Below are 15,750 nucleotides of genomic sequence, written 5' to 3'. Positions count from 1 at the left end.
ATGCACCACCATGCCCGGCTAACTTTTGTATTTTCAGTAGAGACGGGGTTTCACTATGTTGGCCAGGCTGGTCTTGAACTCCAGACCTCATGATCCACCCGCCTTGGCCTCCCAAAGTGTTGGGATTACAGGCGTGAGCCACCGTGCCCAGCCCAGGTCTTACCTTATTTTTATACTAAACATTTTGTTCTTTTGTTCTCAGTACTGCTTATGGTTCTGTGTGCAGACACAACCATGACAGCCTATGCACCAGCCAAAAAGCACACACACACACACATTTGATCACGTACAGCATCACTGAATGGCTACTTAGTCCATGTAAGAATAATCACCTCTCTCATATCAGGCAGACTGTTGGAGTTTACTATTACTCAGAGCTGAGTGCAATCCTTCAGTATATATATGTTCAATACTATGTTTAATTATATGCTATTAAGAACAAGATACTTTTTGTCAAATTCCTCTGTAGTTGTTTCTTAGATTCTGTCAACCATGTTCAGATAAATTGTATACTAACAAATATTTTTCCTCTGAAGATATAAATATTCCATTGCAATTATGGAATATGAAATCAACTTTGTAATTTTGTCAATTTAGGCACTACTTATTAGTCTTACCGGATATGTACCAGCTCATGCACTCTTCTTAAAGGTCAATTTTTCATATACTTAAAATTTTTGATTTTTTTTTTTTTTTTTTGAGATGGAGTCTCACTCCGTGACACATGCCGGAGTGCAGTGGGGTCATCTCGGCTCACTGCAAGCTCCGCCTGTGGGTTCACGCCATTCTCCTGCCTCAGCCTCCTGAGTAGCTGGCACTATAGGCGCCCGCCACCACGCCCGGCTAATTTTTTGTATTTTTAGTAGAGATGGGGTTTCACCATGTTAGCCAGGATGGTCTCGATCTCCTGACCTCATGATCTGCCTGCCTCCGCCTCCCAAAGTGCTGGAATTACAGGCGTGAGCTACCACGCCCGGCACTTCTACCTAACCATCTTAACCAAAGAACTACTGAGAGGTGTTTAAATGGTGGGGAGCAATAGATACACAGTTGTGCATTCTTGGAGTTAACAGTAATGACTCCCCATAACAATAAACACAGGGGTATGCTTCAGCTTCATCTTTGCAATGGTTTAAACTTTTAGGCCATGGGATATGTGGTCATGAATTTGAACACGGGTGTCACTGATCAGAGGGTTGCCATTTGATGTGGACCACAGAGCATCTTACCTGCATGAGCTGTAAGTGGAGTGTTAGCCTAACTCCTGCTGCAGCAGGTCCCTCTCCCAGCCTCTCCTGCATTCCAGCCTGGATGTTGGAGGACATCCAACATCTGACAGCTATGCTGTTAAGGCTACAAATGCTGAAATTAATACTAGGGGCACAATTGCAATTATTTTAAAAGGGGGGATCTTCGGCCAGGCGCGGTGGCTCACGCTTGTAATCCCAGCACTTTGGGAGGCCGAGGTGGGCGGATCACGAGTTCAGGAGATCGAGACCACGGTGAAACCCCGTCTCTAGTAAAAATACAAAAAAAAAAAAAAAAAATTAGCCGGGCGTGGTGGCGGGCGCCTGTAGTCCCAGCTACTCCGAGAGGCTGAGGCAGGAGAATGGCGTGAACCTGGGAGGCGGAGCTTGCAGTGAGCCGAGATGGCGCCACCGCACTCCAGCCTGGGCGACAGAGCGAGACTCCGTCTCAAAAAAAAAAAAAAAAAAAGCCTTTGTATGGCCAGGCCCAGTGGCTGACGCCTGTAAATCCCAGCACTTTGGGAGGCCAAGGCAGGCAGATCACTGGAGGTAAGGAGTTTGAGATCAGCCTGGCCAACGTGGTGAAACCCCATCTTTACTTAAAAAATACAAAAATTGGCTGGGTGCAGTGATGGATGCCTGTAATCCCAGTTTCTCAGGAGGCTGAGGCAGGAGAATTGCTTGAACCCTGGAGGCGGAGGTTGCAGTGAGCTGAGATCGCACCACTGCACTCCAGCCTGGGTGACAGAGCAAGACTCTGTCTCAAAAAAAAAAAAAACAACAACATAAAAGTCTTTGTAGTATGTGGCTCTTGCATCTGAATGTTAAAAATTGACATAAAACATTAAAGTTTTGAAATTTCATAAATAGTAGATGGTTCATCTGATACGGAGAATGACTGCATGGCAAACGTGATTGCTACCAAAAGCTGGAGTTTGGCAAGGGCATAGCCCAGGCACTGTGACCTCCACCCATTCCTGACACTGGGCTCTTGACCCCCCACCTGGGGAATGTCTCACTGCTGACGGCTTGTGTTTGGCTTTCTGGATTCACTGCAGTTTGTAACAGTGGATGGGCAGTTTGACCCTGCTTCCCTCACCGTCTCCTGGTACACACAACTTACTAAGGTAGTTATCGCTTGGAAACAGACTGATCTTTTCTGAGCTGCTCACTGGATAAATGATCAGGACAAAAGGGATGGGAGGTTATGTAAAGCCATCTTAAAATTTTTTTGAAAATTTCAGATTTTATCACAACCAATTTTTAAACCTGTGTCTTTGAGTGAATCGTATTAAAAGGTTTTTCTGTGGAAAAACTTTGTCCCTATGCCATACAACCCTTCCAGAAGAAAGGTCTGGATAACATTAAAGGATGATTTTTGAAATGTAAAATGATTGCCCAATGGGACACAGTGATTTTGTAACAGGAGGAAATATCCAAAAGCATCTGAGGAGGTGGCTGGGGGAGGGCAGAGGCCAGTGTTCATCTTATTTTTCAGAATCTTTCCTGCATCCTTTTCCTTCCTCCTGAAGGAAAACCCTCTGTGCTGCTTTCCAAATTCCCATGAGTTCTTTTTATTTATTTTTTGAGACAGAGTTTCACTCTTGTTGCCCAGGCTGGAGTGCAATGGCGTGATCTTGGCTCACTGCAACCTCCACCTCCCGGGTTCAAGTGATTCTCCTGCCCTGGCCTTCCAAGTAGCTGGGATTATAGGCACACGCCACCATCCTCGGCTAATTTTGTATTTTCAGTAGAGACGAGGTTTCACCATGTTGGTCAGACTGGTCTCAACCTCCTGACCTCAGGTGATCTACCTGTCTCAGCTTCCCAAAGTGCTAGGATTACAGGCGTGAGCCAACGTGCCTGGACCCTGTAAGTTCTTTGAATGCAAACTGACTGCTGAGCCTAGACCACCCTGACACGCTGTGAGGGAGCCGCCCAGCTGCTCTACCTGCCCTGCAGAACACCCTGAGGGCCACACTGGTGAAAGTGATGATCTGTCGTCACAGACAAACCATGTGGAACTGCCTGTCTCAGGCAGTCCCTCTGAAATCAGGGACTCAACTAACTTCGTTGGACAGGACTGAGAATTCTCCCTACAGAGGGAGCCCGCACTGAGTGTCTGTTAACCTTCACTGCTGACTAATGGATGTCTTGCTTAGGTTGCCCTGAAAATTGTAAACTCAGTTTCCGGCAGTACCTTGTGTGTCCTGTGGGACTGTAATCAGGTGTGGAACCTGTGGTGACACCGTCTGAGCTGTGGAAGCTTCAAATTACTGGCAAGAGTTCTGCTCTACCACACACTTGGTAACTCAGGTAAAAAGGATTCATACATCAGTTTAAGGAGGAGGCCAGGTGGCTTTCTAAAACAGACCTTTATTTTAACTAAGTCCGAAACCCCTAAAGGGCATAGCTGGAATCATTCCTGTAATCTCCTTCCCCCCATCCCCATGCTGTGACAGTCCTACTGATAATTATTTCGCTGTAAAGCAGGGGCCAATAGGCTGCACTGCAAAAAACTTAGCAAAGCAGGCCTGAGTCCTATCCCTTAGAAAGGCCTGTTTACAAAGACAGCTGTGTGAAAATTGCACACGCAATATGGTTTATGCAAAACACCTTTCATTCCAGGCATCTGGAATCCTGGTATTTGCCAAGCAGTGAGTGCATCATAACCAGCTGGCAATAAAAAACCCTGGCAGAGTCTCTATTGAGCTGCTCAAGTTGGTAAATAGTCACACATGCTGTTACAATTAGTTTCCCCGGCAGTAAAGGCATCTTGTATGCCGCCAACCAGGGAGGACCCTTGGAAGCTTATGGCTGGTTTCCCCGACTTCACCCCACGTGCCTCATCCCTTTGCTAATAGTTGGCTCTGTTTCCTTGCACTGTAATAAATCTTAGCTGTAAGGCTGACTATATGCCAGTTCCCTTCAGTACCCCTATCACTGAACCACTGGGGGTGGCCTTGAGGCCCCCCAGCACACTTGACATCATGAAACTGGGAAATTTTAAATGCATTTTCATAAGAGTGGATGGAAGCTTTGTGTTTTAATGATCTGCAAAGCCCAAAAAGCCCATTTTGCTTTTCAAAGATACCATTTTCGTAAGTTTGCACTTCCACCAAATGGGCTCATAGGAAAGAGAAGAAAATGTAATAGCTTTCTGTGTGTGTGTGGTGGGGGGGGGCATTGTTTCTTTGTAGAGATGAGGTCTCACTATGTTGACCAGGCAGGTCTGGAACTCCTGGACTCAAGTAATCCTCCCGCCTCAGCCTCCCAAAGTTCTGGGATTAAAGCTGAGAGCCACCACCCCTGGCCAATAGCTTTGCATTTTGTTAATGAGGAAAGCAAATGAAATTCTGTCAATTTCTCGAGTTAAGTACTGCGGAGATGAATATGATTTATCATCTCATTGCACCTCCTATTCCCAGCTTCCCTCCCATCATACAAAAGAAGAAAGTTAAGCACAGGGAACACAGAATCTTAACCTTAACTCACATATCTTGATGTAAACATAGTAATTTAACCTCTCAGTTTTTTTTTTTTTTTTTTTTTTTTTTTTTTTTGAGAGGAGTTTGCTCTGTCGCCCAGGCTGGAGTGCAGTGGCGCAATCTCGGCTCACTGCAAGCTCCGCCTCCTGGGTTCACGCCATTCTCCTGCCTCAGCCTCTCCGAGTAGCTGGGACTACAGGCGCCCGCCACCACGCCCGGCTAATTTTTTGTATTTTTTAGTAGAGACGGGGTTTCACTGTGTTAGCCAGGATGGCCTCGATCTCCTGACCTCGTGATCTGCCCGCCTAGGCCTCCCAAAGTGCTGGGATTACAAGCGTGAGCCACCGCGCCCGGCCAACCTCTCAGTTTTGAAGGGCTGTTATCTGCCACCTCTTTTACTTAGCTCTGTCAAAAGTTTTTTTTTTTTTTTTAGACGGAGCTTCGTTCTTGTTGCCCAGGCTGGAGTGCAGTGGCACGATCTCAGTTCACGGCAACCTCTGCCTCCTGGGTTCAAGCGATTCTCCCGCCTCAGCCTCCCGAGTAGCTGGGATTACAGGCATGTGCCACCATGCCCGGCTAATTTTTTGTATTTTTAGTAGAGACGGGGTTTCTCCATACTGGTCAGGCTGGTCTCCAACTCCTGACCTCAGGTGATCCGCCCACCTCGGCCTCCTAAAAATGCTGGGATTACAGGTGTGAGCCACTGTGCCTGGCCCGTCAAAAGTTTTTAAACTGAGAACTCTACAATACAATAATAGGCTGGGCGCCATGGCTCATGCCTGTAAACCCAGCACTTCGGGAGGCCAAAGTGGGAGCATTGCTTGAGCTCAGGAGTTCAAGGCCAGCCTGGGCAACATAAGGAGACCTTGTCTCTACTAAAAAAATTTTTTTTAATTAGCAAGGCATGGTGATGCATGCCTGGAGTCCCAGCTACTGGGGAGGCTGAGGCGGGAGGGATCACTTAAGCCCAGACGTTTGAGGCAGCAGTGAGCTATGACTGTGCCCCTCCCACTCCAGCCTAGGTAACAGGATGTGACCCTTGTCTCAATCAATCAATAAATGACAAGTATAATTAGCTAATTTTACAAATATGGCATCGAATTTTACAAACAGGGCTTAAAAGGCTACATGTTTCACATAACATGACATTCTGGAAAAGGCAAAGATACAGGTAGCTAAAGCAGATCAGTGGTTAGGGGTGAAAGGTTGAGTACAAATGAGCAACCCAAGAGTATTTGGGGAGCGACAGAATGTTCTCTATTTTGGTGGTGTAAACATGCATTTATGAAAACTCATAGAAATATGCTTAAAAGTGTCTTACTGTATGTATATTAAAAATAATAAAAAACAACAAACCGCTTTCTCTTACTAAGAGAAAATGTAAACCCTCCTGAACTTTGAAAACGTGCAATGTGGTTGGGCGCAGTGGATCACGCCTGTCATCCCAGCACTTTGGGAGGCCGAGGTGGGCGGATCACCTGAGGTAAGGAGTTCAAGACCAGCCTGACCAACATGGCGAAACCCCCATCTCTACAAAAATACAAAAAATTAGCCGGGCGTGGTGGCAGGTGCCTGTAATCCCAGCTACTCGGGAGGCTGAGGCAGGAGAATCGCTTGAACCTGGGAGGCAGAGGTTGCGGTGAGCCGAGATAGCGCCACTGCACTCCAGCCTGGGCAACAAGAGCGAAACTCTGTCTCAATAAATAAATAAATTAATTAATTAAATAAAGAAATAAAGAAAGAAAAGAAAACGTGCAACGTTTCTTTTACCACCTTTGGATACTTAGGAAGCACTGAAGGTCTGAGGAAGGAGGGTTCATGCCCCAAACTTGCCTGTACTGATGTTAGGAAATGCCCTTTCCGGCCGCACCTGCCAAGAACGCTTCTGTGAGAGTTGAGTTTATTCAGGTCCCCAGGGTCAGATCTTTGGAGATGCTGCGGTTTTGAAACCTAAAGGCGCACTCCAGTTCTCCCAAAAGGGACCCTTCCTAGTGGGGGGTCCTAATCCTCAGGCATCAGCCGAGGACTTGGCTTCAGGCCAGTTTCGACCCTCCAGCTCCCATAACCCAGTTCCATGACTCCTTCCCCACAAGCCTCATTAAAGACCTGCACCTGCACCCTCTCGGAAGCACAGTTGCCGCTGCGGGGAGAAAGCGCTGGAAAAAGAGTGGCTGGGTCCATGTTCCACGGACACCCGCCGACCACGGCCACAGCCACCCCACAACCGCGTAGCCACCTCGGCTCCCCAGGACAACCGCAACCACCAACCTCAAAGGCGCCCCACCACGGCCAGCGCAAAAGCACCCACACCCACCCTAGGTTCCCCCGACCCACTGCCTCTCGGTCCCCGACATCTGCAGGCGCACCCATACCCACCCTCGGCCCCCCACACCAGCAGCCGTACCCAAATGCACTGCCCCTCGGTCCCCCACACCCACAGACGCACCCACACCTACCCTCACCAGCAGGCCCACCCACACCCACCGTCCCTCGATCCCTCACACCTGCAGGCGCACCCGCACCCACTGCCCCTCGGTCCCTCACACCTGCACCCACTGCCCCTCACTTTCGCATTCACCGAGGCCGGAGGCAGTGGCTGCACAAGGACCAGCCAGACCAGTCCCCGAAGCTCACCGCAGCACCCGCGCAGTCCTGGCCAGACAACTGCGCCGGCGAGGTCCCTGCCCCGGGGGCTTGTGGGAAACGGCGACCTCAAACGGAGGCTGCGCAGACGCTCAAAGCCCCGCCCATCGAGCTCCTCCCGGCATACAGCGCGCCCTGCCTCTTAAGCCTCGTGCCCTGGGATTACGGAAGCCGCTGTGGCACGGGCGAAGTTCCGTACTTCTGCGAGGGCGGCTGCTGTGGTTTTTCCAGGCGACGGAAAAGGGGATTCAGACAGGGCGAGGCGGGAGATTACGGACACCCTGAACCCCTGCCCTGCGTTGCAGCAGCTTGCGGTCATCTTCTGGGTCTGGGGAGTGGCATCTGTGTGGCGGGGCCCCCACCCACGATGGATGATGCTCTGTGTATGGGGGTGACTGATGACAGAGATTCTGGAGGGACCAGGGGGGCGCTGTGAGGCTGAAGAGTGGGGGCGATGATTTGTGGGTGTGTCCGTGTCTCCGGATGTGTCTGTCCATCCTTTTGTCCCCGGAACAAATGTTGTGATTTTTGTCAGCCTTGGGGGCTACTCCTGCGTGTCTGGGAGGACTCACTTGTTCATGGCGGTCCCTGTGCCTGGAGTGTGGTGACTCCCAAGTGTCAGTGGTCTCAGTGCATAGCTGTGGTTTTCTGCGTCTCTGTATTCCTAGTCTGAAATAACCAAAATAGAAAATAGGGCCGGGCGTGGCTGCTCACGCCTGTAATTCCAACACTTTGGGAGGCTGAGGCGGGCGCATCATGAGGTCAGGAGATCAAGACCATCCTGGCCAACATGGTGAAACCCCGTCTCTACTAAAAATACAGAAATTAGCTGGGCATGGTGGCGTACGCCTGTAATCCCAGCTACTCAGGACGCTGAGGCAGGAGAATCGCTTGAAGCCGGGAGGTGGAGGTTGCAGTGAGCCAAGATCTCTCCACTGCACTCCAGCCTGACTGAAGCAGCAAGGTTCCATCTCAAAAAAAAAAAGAAAAAAGAAAATAGAGGCCAAGGACGCTGGCTCATCCCTGTAATCCCAGCACTTTGGGAAGCCAAGGTGGGTGGATCCCTTTAGCTCAAGAGTTCGAGACCACCCTGGGCAACATGGTGAAACCCTGTCTCTATTTTTTTTTTTTTAATAATTAAAAGAAGACAGCCGGCGCGGTGGCTCACGCTGTAATCCAGCACTTGGGAGGCGGGCGGGGATCACAGGTCAGGATCAAGACCACAGTGAACCCGTCTCTACTAAAAATACAAAAATTAGCGGCGTGGGGCGCCTGTAGTCCAGCTACTCGGAGAGGCTGAGCAGAGAATGGCTGAACCCGGAGGTGGAGCTTGCAGTGAGCCGAGATGCGCCACTGCCAGCCTGGGCGACAGAGCGAGACTCCGTCTCAAAAAAAAAAAAAATAAAAATAAAAAGAAGACCAGGCATGGTGGCTCATGCCTGTAATCCCAGCACTTTGGGAGGCCGAGCCAGGTGGATCGCTTGAGGTCAGAAGTTTGAGACCAGCTTGCCAACATGGGAAAACCCCATCTCTACTAAAGATACAAAAAATTAGCTGGGTGTGGTGGTGCACTCCTGTAATTTCAGCTACTGAGGAGGCTGAGGCAGGAGAATTGCTTGAACCCGGGAATTGGAGGTTGCAGTGAGCCAAGATTGTGCCATTGCACTCCAGCCTGGGCAACAGAGCGAGACTTTGTCTCAAAAATAAGTAAATAGGCTGGGTGCAGTGACTCGACGCCTGTAATTCTAGCACTTTGGGAGGCCGAAGTGGGCAGGTCACTTGAGGTCAGGAGTTCGAGACCAGCCTGGCCAACATGGTGAAACCCCGTCTCTACTAAAAATACAAAAATTAGCCGGGTGTGGTGACGCATGCCTGAAGTCCCAGCTACTTGGGAGGCTGAGGCAGGAGAATGGCTTAAACCCAGGAGACAGAGGTTGCAGTGAGCCAAGATCGCACCATTGCAGTCCAGCCTGGGCAAAAGAGTGAGACACTGTCTCAAAAAAAATAAATAGATAAATAAAAATACAGAAAAGCTGGGTGTGGTGGTGTGCACCTGTAGTCCCAGTTACTTAGGAGGCTGAGGCAGGAAAATCACTTGAACCTGGGAGGCAGAGCTTGTAGTGAGCCAAGATCGTGCCACTGCACTCCAGCCTGGGCAACAGAGTGAGACTCAGTATCAAAAAGGAAAAGAAAAGGTGGGTGTGGTGGCTCGTGCCTGTAATCCCAGCACTTTTGGAGGCCAAGGCAGGTGGATCACCTGACGTCAGGAGCTTGAGACCAGCCTGAGCAACATGGTGAAACCCCGTCTCTACTAAAAATACAAAAAAGTTAGCCAGTTGTGGTGGCGCACACCTGTAATCCCAGCTACTCGGGAGGCTGAGGCAGGAGAATTGCTTGAACCTAGAAGATAGAGGTTGCAGTGAGCTGAGATTGTGCCATTGCACTCCAGCCTGGGTAACAAGAACGAAAATCGTCTCAAGAAAAAAAAAAAAGAAAATGGAGGCTCAGTGGTCACTGCCGCCACTCAACATCAACAATGCAATGAATGCATTCTTGGCTGCAACATTAAAACTGTCAGGGTGGAGTGAGGAAACAGGTTACGATTAAGGAACAAGATGCTTACTACAGAAATCATGTAAATATGAGAAGAGTTGGAGATAAAGGGGTTCACAGGAAGAGAGGAGATCACTAAATGCAGTAGCCTGGAATGGCCTGATGAAAACCAGAGGGATGTTTCTTTCTTTCTCTCTCTCTCTCTCTCTCTTTTTCTTTCTCTTCCCTCTGTGGCCCAGGCTGGAATCTAGTCGGCTCACTGCAGACCCCCTGCCTCCGGCTCCCCTGATTCTCCTGCCCCGGCCTGCCTGGGATTGCCGGCGCATGCCACCACCGCTGCCTGCTTTTTCTCCTTTGGCTAGAGGCGCAGTTTCGCCATGTTGGCCAGGCTGGTCTGCAGCTCCTAACCCCGAGTGCTCTGCCCGCCTCGGCCTCTCGAGGTGCTGGGACTGCAGACGGAGCCTTGCTCACTCGGTGCTCAGTGTTGCCAGGGCTGGAGTGCGGTGGCCTGGTCTTGGCTCGCTGCAGCCTCCGTCTCCCAGCTGCCTGCCTTGGCCTCCCAGGGTGCTGGGATTGCAGCCCCTGCCCGGCCAACCCATCGTCTGGGAAGTGAGGAGCGCCTCTGCCCGGCCGCCCCGTCTGGGATGTGGGAAGTGCCTCTGCCCGGCCACCCTGTCTGGGAGGTCTACCACGGAGGCCAGAAGCAATGTGGGGGCTGGACGTGGTGGCTCACGCCTGTGGTCCCGACGCTCTGGGAGGCCGAGGCGGGTTGATCACTTCAGGCTAGGAGTTCGAGACCAGCTTGGCCAACATGGCGAAACATATGAAAAATACAACAGACAAACCTACCAACCAACCCAGCGACAACAAAACAGGTCTACCCTGGAGTCATACTCTAATTTTTTCTATTTTCCTCCCTTTCTGATCCTTTATCCCACTTTTTCTTCCTCTTCCTTCTCCTTCTTCTTTGTCAAATAGAGGATTGAGTTATTATCATTGATCCATACAAAGTCCCTCTCTCATTCATTTTCTTTAATTCCCACTCCCCATTTCTATTCCCCATCTTCCCATGTGCAACCTTCCTAATATGTTTGATACGTATCTTTTTGTTTGTATGTATTTTTAGAAAATGTTTATTGTTTTGCGTGCAAAAAAAATTAATTAAAAAAATATTCAAACAAGAAAAAAAAGAAAAAAAAAAAGAAGCCATTGAAGAAAAAAAAAAGAAAGAAAACCAGAGGGATGGTGAAATCCAAGGATCTCTGTGTACCTGAATCCTAAAGAGGGGATGGTGGTGGGGATGCTTGTGGAACAGTCTGTGGAGTGTGCTAAGAGGAAACTAAAGTCAAATGTCATGTTGGTTTTGGGGGCTGTTCTAGACTAGCAGAGCCAGAAGTCAGAAAAATGTATTGCAACATAGGTCCATAAGGTTACCACGTGTTTGTTTCCGGGTAGTCTATTAGAACTGAGAATAGGCCGGGCGCGGTGGCTCATGCCTGTAATCCCAGCACTTTGGGAGGCCGGGGCGAGTGGATCACGAGGTCAGGAGATCGCGACCATCCTGGCTAACACGGTGAAACCCCATCTCTACTAAGAAAAAATACAAAAAATTAGCCGGGCATGGTGGCGGGCGCCTGTAGTCCCAGCTACTCGGGAGGCTGAGGCAGGAGAATGGCGTGAACCCGGGAGGTGGAGCTTGCAGTGAGCCGAGATCGCGCCACTGCACTCCAGCCTGGGCGACAGCGCGAGACTCCATCTCAAAAAAAAAAAAAAAAAAAAAAAGAACTGAGAATAATGCCTTCTTCACTTCTACTTTTCAAAACTCATGTGCCTTCATCTTCTCATGAACATTAACTCAGAACCATAAACAGAAGGGACTCTGGGATATACAGTTTCCAACCTTATTAGGGCTGACAGTACTATCAAGTAGAACAAGCTATACACTAACTTCCATCTTCATGTCAAAAGGTCTTTCTTCTTAATGCAGTTTGTCCAGTTTCCAACCAAGATCAAGGACAGTGAACAAGAAAATAGGGCCGGGCGTGGTGGCTCACGCCTGTAATTCAAAATATGACCAGAAACCAGTTGAGAATGATGTCTGTCAAGAGTCTTCTATAAGGACTAATGTATCTGAGTTACACACAAGTGGTATCCACAAGGAACAAATGTGGAAGACATGTCTTTTTTTTGTTTTGTTTTTTTTGAGATGGAGTCTTGCTCTGTTGCCCAGGCTGGAGTGCTGTGGCACGATCTCTGCTCACTGCAAGCTCCATCTCCCGGGTTCACACCATTCTCCTGCCTTAGCCTCCCTAGTAGCTGGGACTACAGGTGCCCGCCACCACGCCCAGCTAATTTTTTTGTATTTTTAGTAGAGACAAGGTTTCACTGTGTTAGCCAGGATGGTCTCCGTCTCCTGACCTTGTGATCCGCCCACCTCGGCCTCCCAAAGTGCTGGGATTACAGGCATGAGCCACCGTACCCAGCTGGAAGACACATCTTTAAATAATAAAGACTGAAGGACACTGGGCATGGAGACTCATGCCTGTAATCCCAGCACTTTAGGAGGCCAAGGCGAAAGGACTGCTTGAGCCCAGGAGTTCGAGCCTAGCTTGGACAACATAGCAAGACACCACCTCTATAAGATAAAACTTTTAATTAAAAAAAAAAATGATTGAAGGGAAAGGCAGAGTGACAGCAAATTCCAGTACCTGCAATAGTGGACTGGAAAAGAAATAACAGTCTCATGATCACACACTGGAAATATAATGGCAAGTGGGAATCAGGCCAGGCACGGTGGCTCACACTTGTAATCCCAGGATTTTGGGAGGCTAAGGCGGGCAGATCGCCTGATGTCAGGAGTTTGAGACCAGCCTGGCCAACATGGCAAAACCCCCATATCTACTAAAAATACAAAAATTAGCTGGACGTGATGGCACATGCTTGTAGTCCCAGCTACTTGGGAGGCTGAGGCAGGAGAATTGCTTGAACCAGGGAGGTTCAGGTTGCTGTAAGCCAAGATCATGCCTCTGCAGTCCAGCCTGGGCAACACAGCAAGACTGTCTCAAAAAAAAAAAAAAAAAAAAACAATGGCCAGGTGCTGTGGCTCACGCCTATAATCCCAGCACTTTGGTTTTTGTTTTTTGTTTTTTTTGAGACGGAGTCTCGCTCTGTCGCCCAGGCTGGAGTGCAGTGGCGCGATCTCGGCTCACTGCAAGCTCCGCCTCCCGGGTTCACGCCATTCTCCTGCCTCAGCCTCCAGAGTAGCTGGGACTACAGGCACCCGCCACCGCGCCGGCTAATTTTTTGTATTTTTAGTAGAGACGGGGTTTCATCATGGTCTCGATCTCCTGACCTCGTGATCCGCCCGCCTTGGCCTCCCAAAGTGCTGGGATTACAGGCGTGAGCCACCGCGCCCAGCAATCCCGGCACTTTGGGAGGCTGAGGCGGGCGGATCACGAGGTCAGGAGATCAAGACCATCCTGGCTAACACGGTGAAACCCCGTCTCTACTGAAAAATAGAAAAAATTAGCCGGGTGTGGTGGTGGGCACCTGTAGTCCCAGCTACTCGGGAGGCTGAGGCAGGAGAATGGCATGAACCTGCGAGGCGGAGCTTGCAGTGAGCCGAGATTGCACCACTGCACTCCAGCCTGGGCGACAGAGCAAGACTCCGTCTAAAAAAAAAAAAAAAAAACAAGAAAGTAGGAATCAAAAACGTTTCATCTAAACTCACACCAAGCTGTGCATGAAAACAAAAAAAACAATCACCCCGGGTCCAAAAGACATTTCAATGGAAATGAGACAAATTTTATACAACTACAATTATTTAAAGTCCTAAATGACAAAATATACATAGTATAGCTGAAAGCGTACAAAACAGGATATTTATTAAGTGTTTACATCACAAACATACACTAGAAATTAATACACAAGGAATCACTATGAAGGCTGAGGCATGTAAAGGCAATACCATATTAATCATAATTAAGAGATTTCTCTCCTACTCTGAGTTTTTAGGTACAAAATAAGGGCTATACCAGGTTTTCCTACATGCTCTACATAAATAAGGTCTCTCGCCAGTGTTTTCTCGCATTTACAACAAGGTTTTGCAGTTGAACACTCTCCCAGGTCCACCGTATTCGTAGATTCATGCTCCAGCATGTGTTCTCACATGTGCTTGAAGCGACGCGAGATACCTGAAGGTTTTCCCACACTGCTGGCATTCATACGGTCTCTCTCCAGTGTGTGTTCTCACGTGCACACGAAGGGAAGAGGAACAACTGTAGGCTTTCCCACATTCAGTACATTCATAGGGTTTGACCCCACTGTGTGATCTCACGTGCTTTTGAAAGTACTGAGCGTGGCTGAAGGCTTTCCCACATTGATTACATTCGTACGGTTTCTCTCCGCTGTGGGTTCGCACGTGCTCTCGAAGGGAGGAGTGACAGCTGAAGGCTTTCCCACAATGCTTACACTCAAAGGGCTTCTCTCCAGTATGCGTCCTCACGTGGATTCGAAGAGAGGAGGAAAAACTGTAGGCTTTCCCACACTCCTTACATTCATAGGGCTTCACCCCGCTGTGTGTTTTCACATGTCTTCTAAAGTAAGTGGGACATCCGAAGGCCTTCCCACACTGCTTGCACACATAGGGCTTCTCTCCAGTGTGCATTCTCACGTGTGCTCGCAGAGAGGAGGGGTACCTGAAGGCTTTGCCGCATTCCTTACACTCATAGGGTTTCTCTCCACTGTGCGTTCTCCCGTGTTCTCGAAGAGACGAGTAACAAGTGAATGCTTTTCCGCAATGTTTACACTGACAGGGTTTCTCTCCAGTATGTGTCCTCACGTGATCCCTAAAGGAGGAGTAACAGCTGAATGATTTTCCACAATGCTTACATTCATACGGTTTCTCTCCAGTGTGTGTTCTGACATGTTCTCGAAAGTATGAGGGACAGCTGAAGGCTTTCCCACACTCCTTACATTCATAGGGTTTCTCTCCTGTGTGAGTTCTTACGTGCCGTGTAAGGTAGGAGTAATACATAAAGGTCTTCCCACATACTTTACATGTATGGGTTTTCTGCCCATGGTGACTATTCACATGTCCCCTGAAAGATGAGGGACAAGTGAAAGCTTTTCCACATTTTTTACATTCATAAGACTTTTTACTGCTGAGACTTTTCACATATGTTGCAGATGCTCTCCCTGAGTCCTGGCAATTACAGGGTTTCTCTACAGTCTGCGTTTTCATAGGAGGGCTTTGGCAGGAGAGGCAGCTGCAGGCTTCCCCACATTCCTTATACAGTCTCTGTCCAGTGTGAGATCTCTGCCGATTCTTGAAGGCTTTGCCACACTTAGTGAACTCAGAAGGTTTAGCTTCGGTAGGGTAACTCTTGTGCACAAGAAGGTTCGCAGTCTGGCTCAAGGTCTCTCCACATTGATGACCTTCATTACTTTCACAGAGGCTCCCCAATTGACTTCTGTTCAAAATGGGAAGCACACTACTAGTTGTGAATGATTGTAAGTGATTAATTTATTAATGGTTTTTAGTGATTATTTTGATTACATATTTGCCAATTTCACTGAATGGGTCTATTTTCAGCACTGTCTGCCTGGTTTCTATGGAGAACAAGCTTAATGCTCTAGCTGAAGGCTCAATTGCAGCCATAAATTTCACAGTGTTTTTTTCTTTTTTTGAGACGGGATCTTGCTCTGTCACCCAGGCTGGAGAGCAGTGGCGCTATCTCAGCTAACTGCAAGCTCCATCTCCTGGGTTCATGCCATTCTCTTGCCTCAGCCTCCCAAGTAGCTGGGATTACAGGCGCCCA

General features: G+C 48.8%; 1 protein-coding gene across 3 annotated transcripts in view; it reads right to left on the bottom strand.

Annotated features, from left to right (window-relative positions):
- Positions 1-15,750, bottom strand: part of LOC100585796 (zinc finger protein 77) — a 30,339-nt gene that overhangs the window by 4,172 nt on the left and 10,417 nt on the right. Inside the window, exon 4 of one of the 3 annotated variants that reach the window (XM_003277016.4) lies at positions 13,791-15,402. The exons of 1 other annotated variant lie outside the window; for it this stretch is intronic. In XM_003277016.4, coding sequence (XP_003277064.2) covers positions 14,076-15,402 — 1,327 coding nt within the window. In that variant the 3' untranslated portion in view covers positions 13,791-14,075. Of the gene's footprint in view, positions 1-13,790; positions 15,403-15,750 lie in introns of those variants that run through there. One more of the 3 variants, XM_030796824.1, reaches the window with a different exon arrangement.

The sequence above is a fragment of the Nomascus leucogenys genome, chromosome 17 (assembly GCF_006542625.1).
Source record: "Nomascus leucogenys isolate Asia chromosome 17, Asia_NLE_v1, whole genome shotgun sequence".
Classification (NCBI taxonomy): Eukaryota; Metazoa; Chordata; class Mammalia; order Primates; family Hylobatidae; genus Nomascus; species Nomascus leucogenys.
The sequence above is the reverse complement of the archived record's forward strand: the minus strand, read 5'-3'. Positions and strand labels throughout refer to the sequence as shown.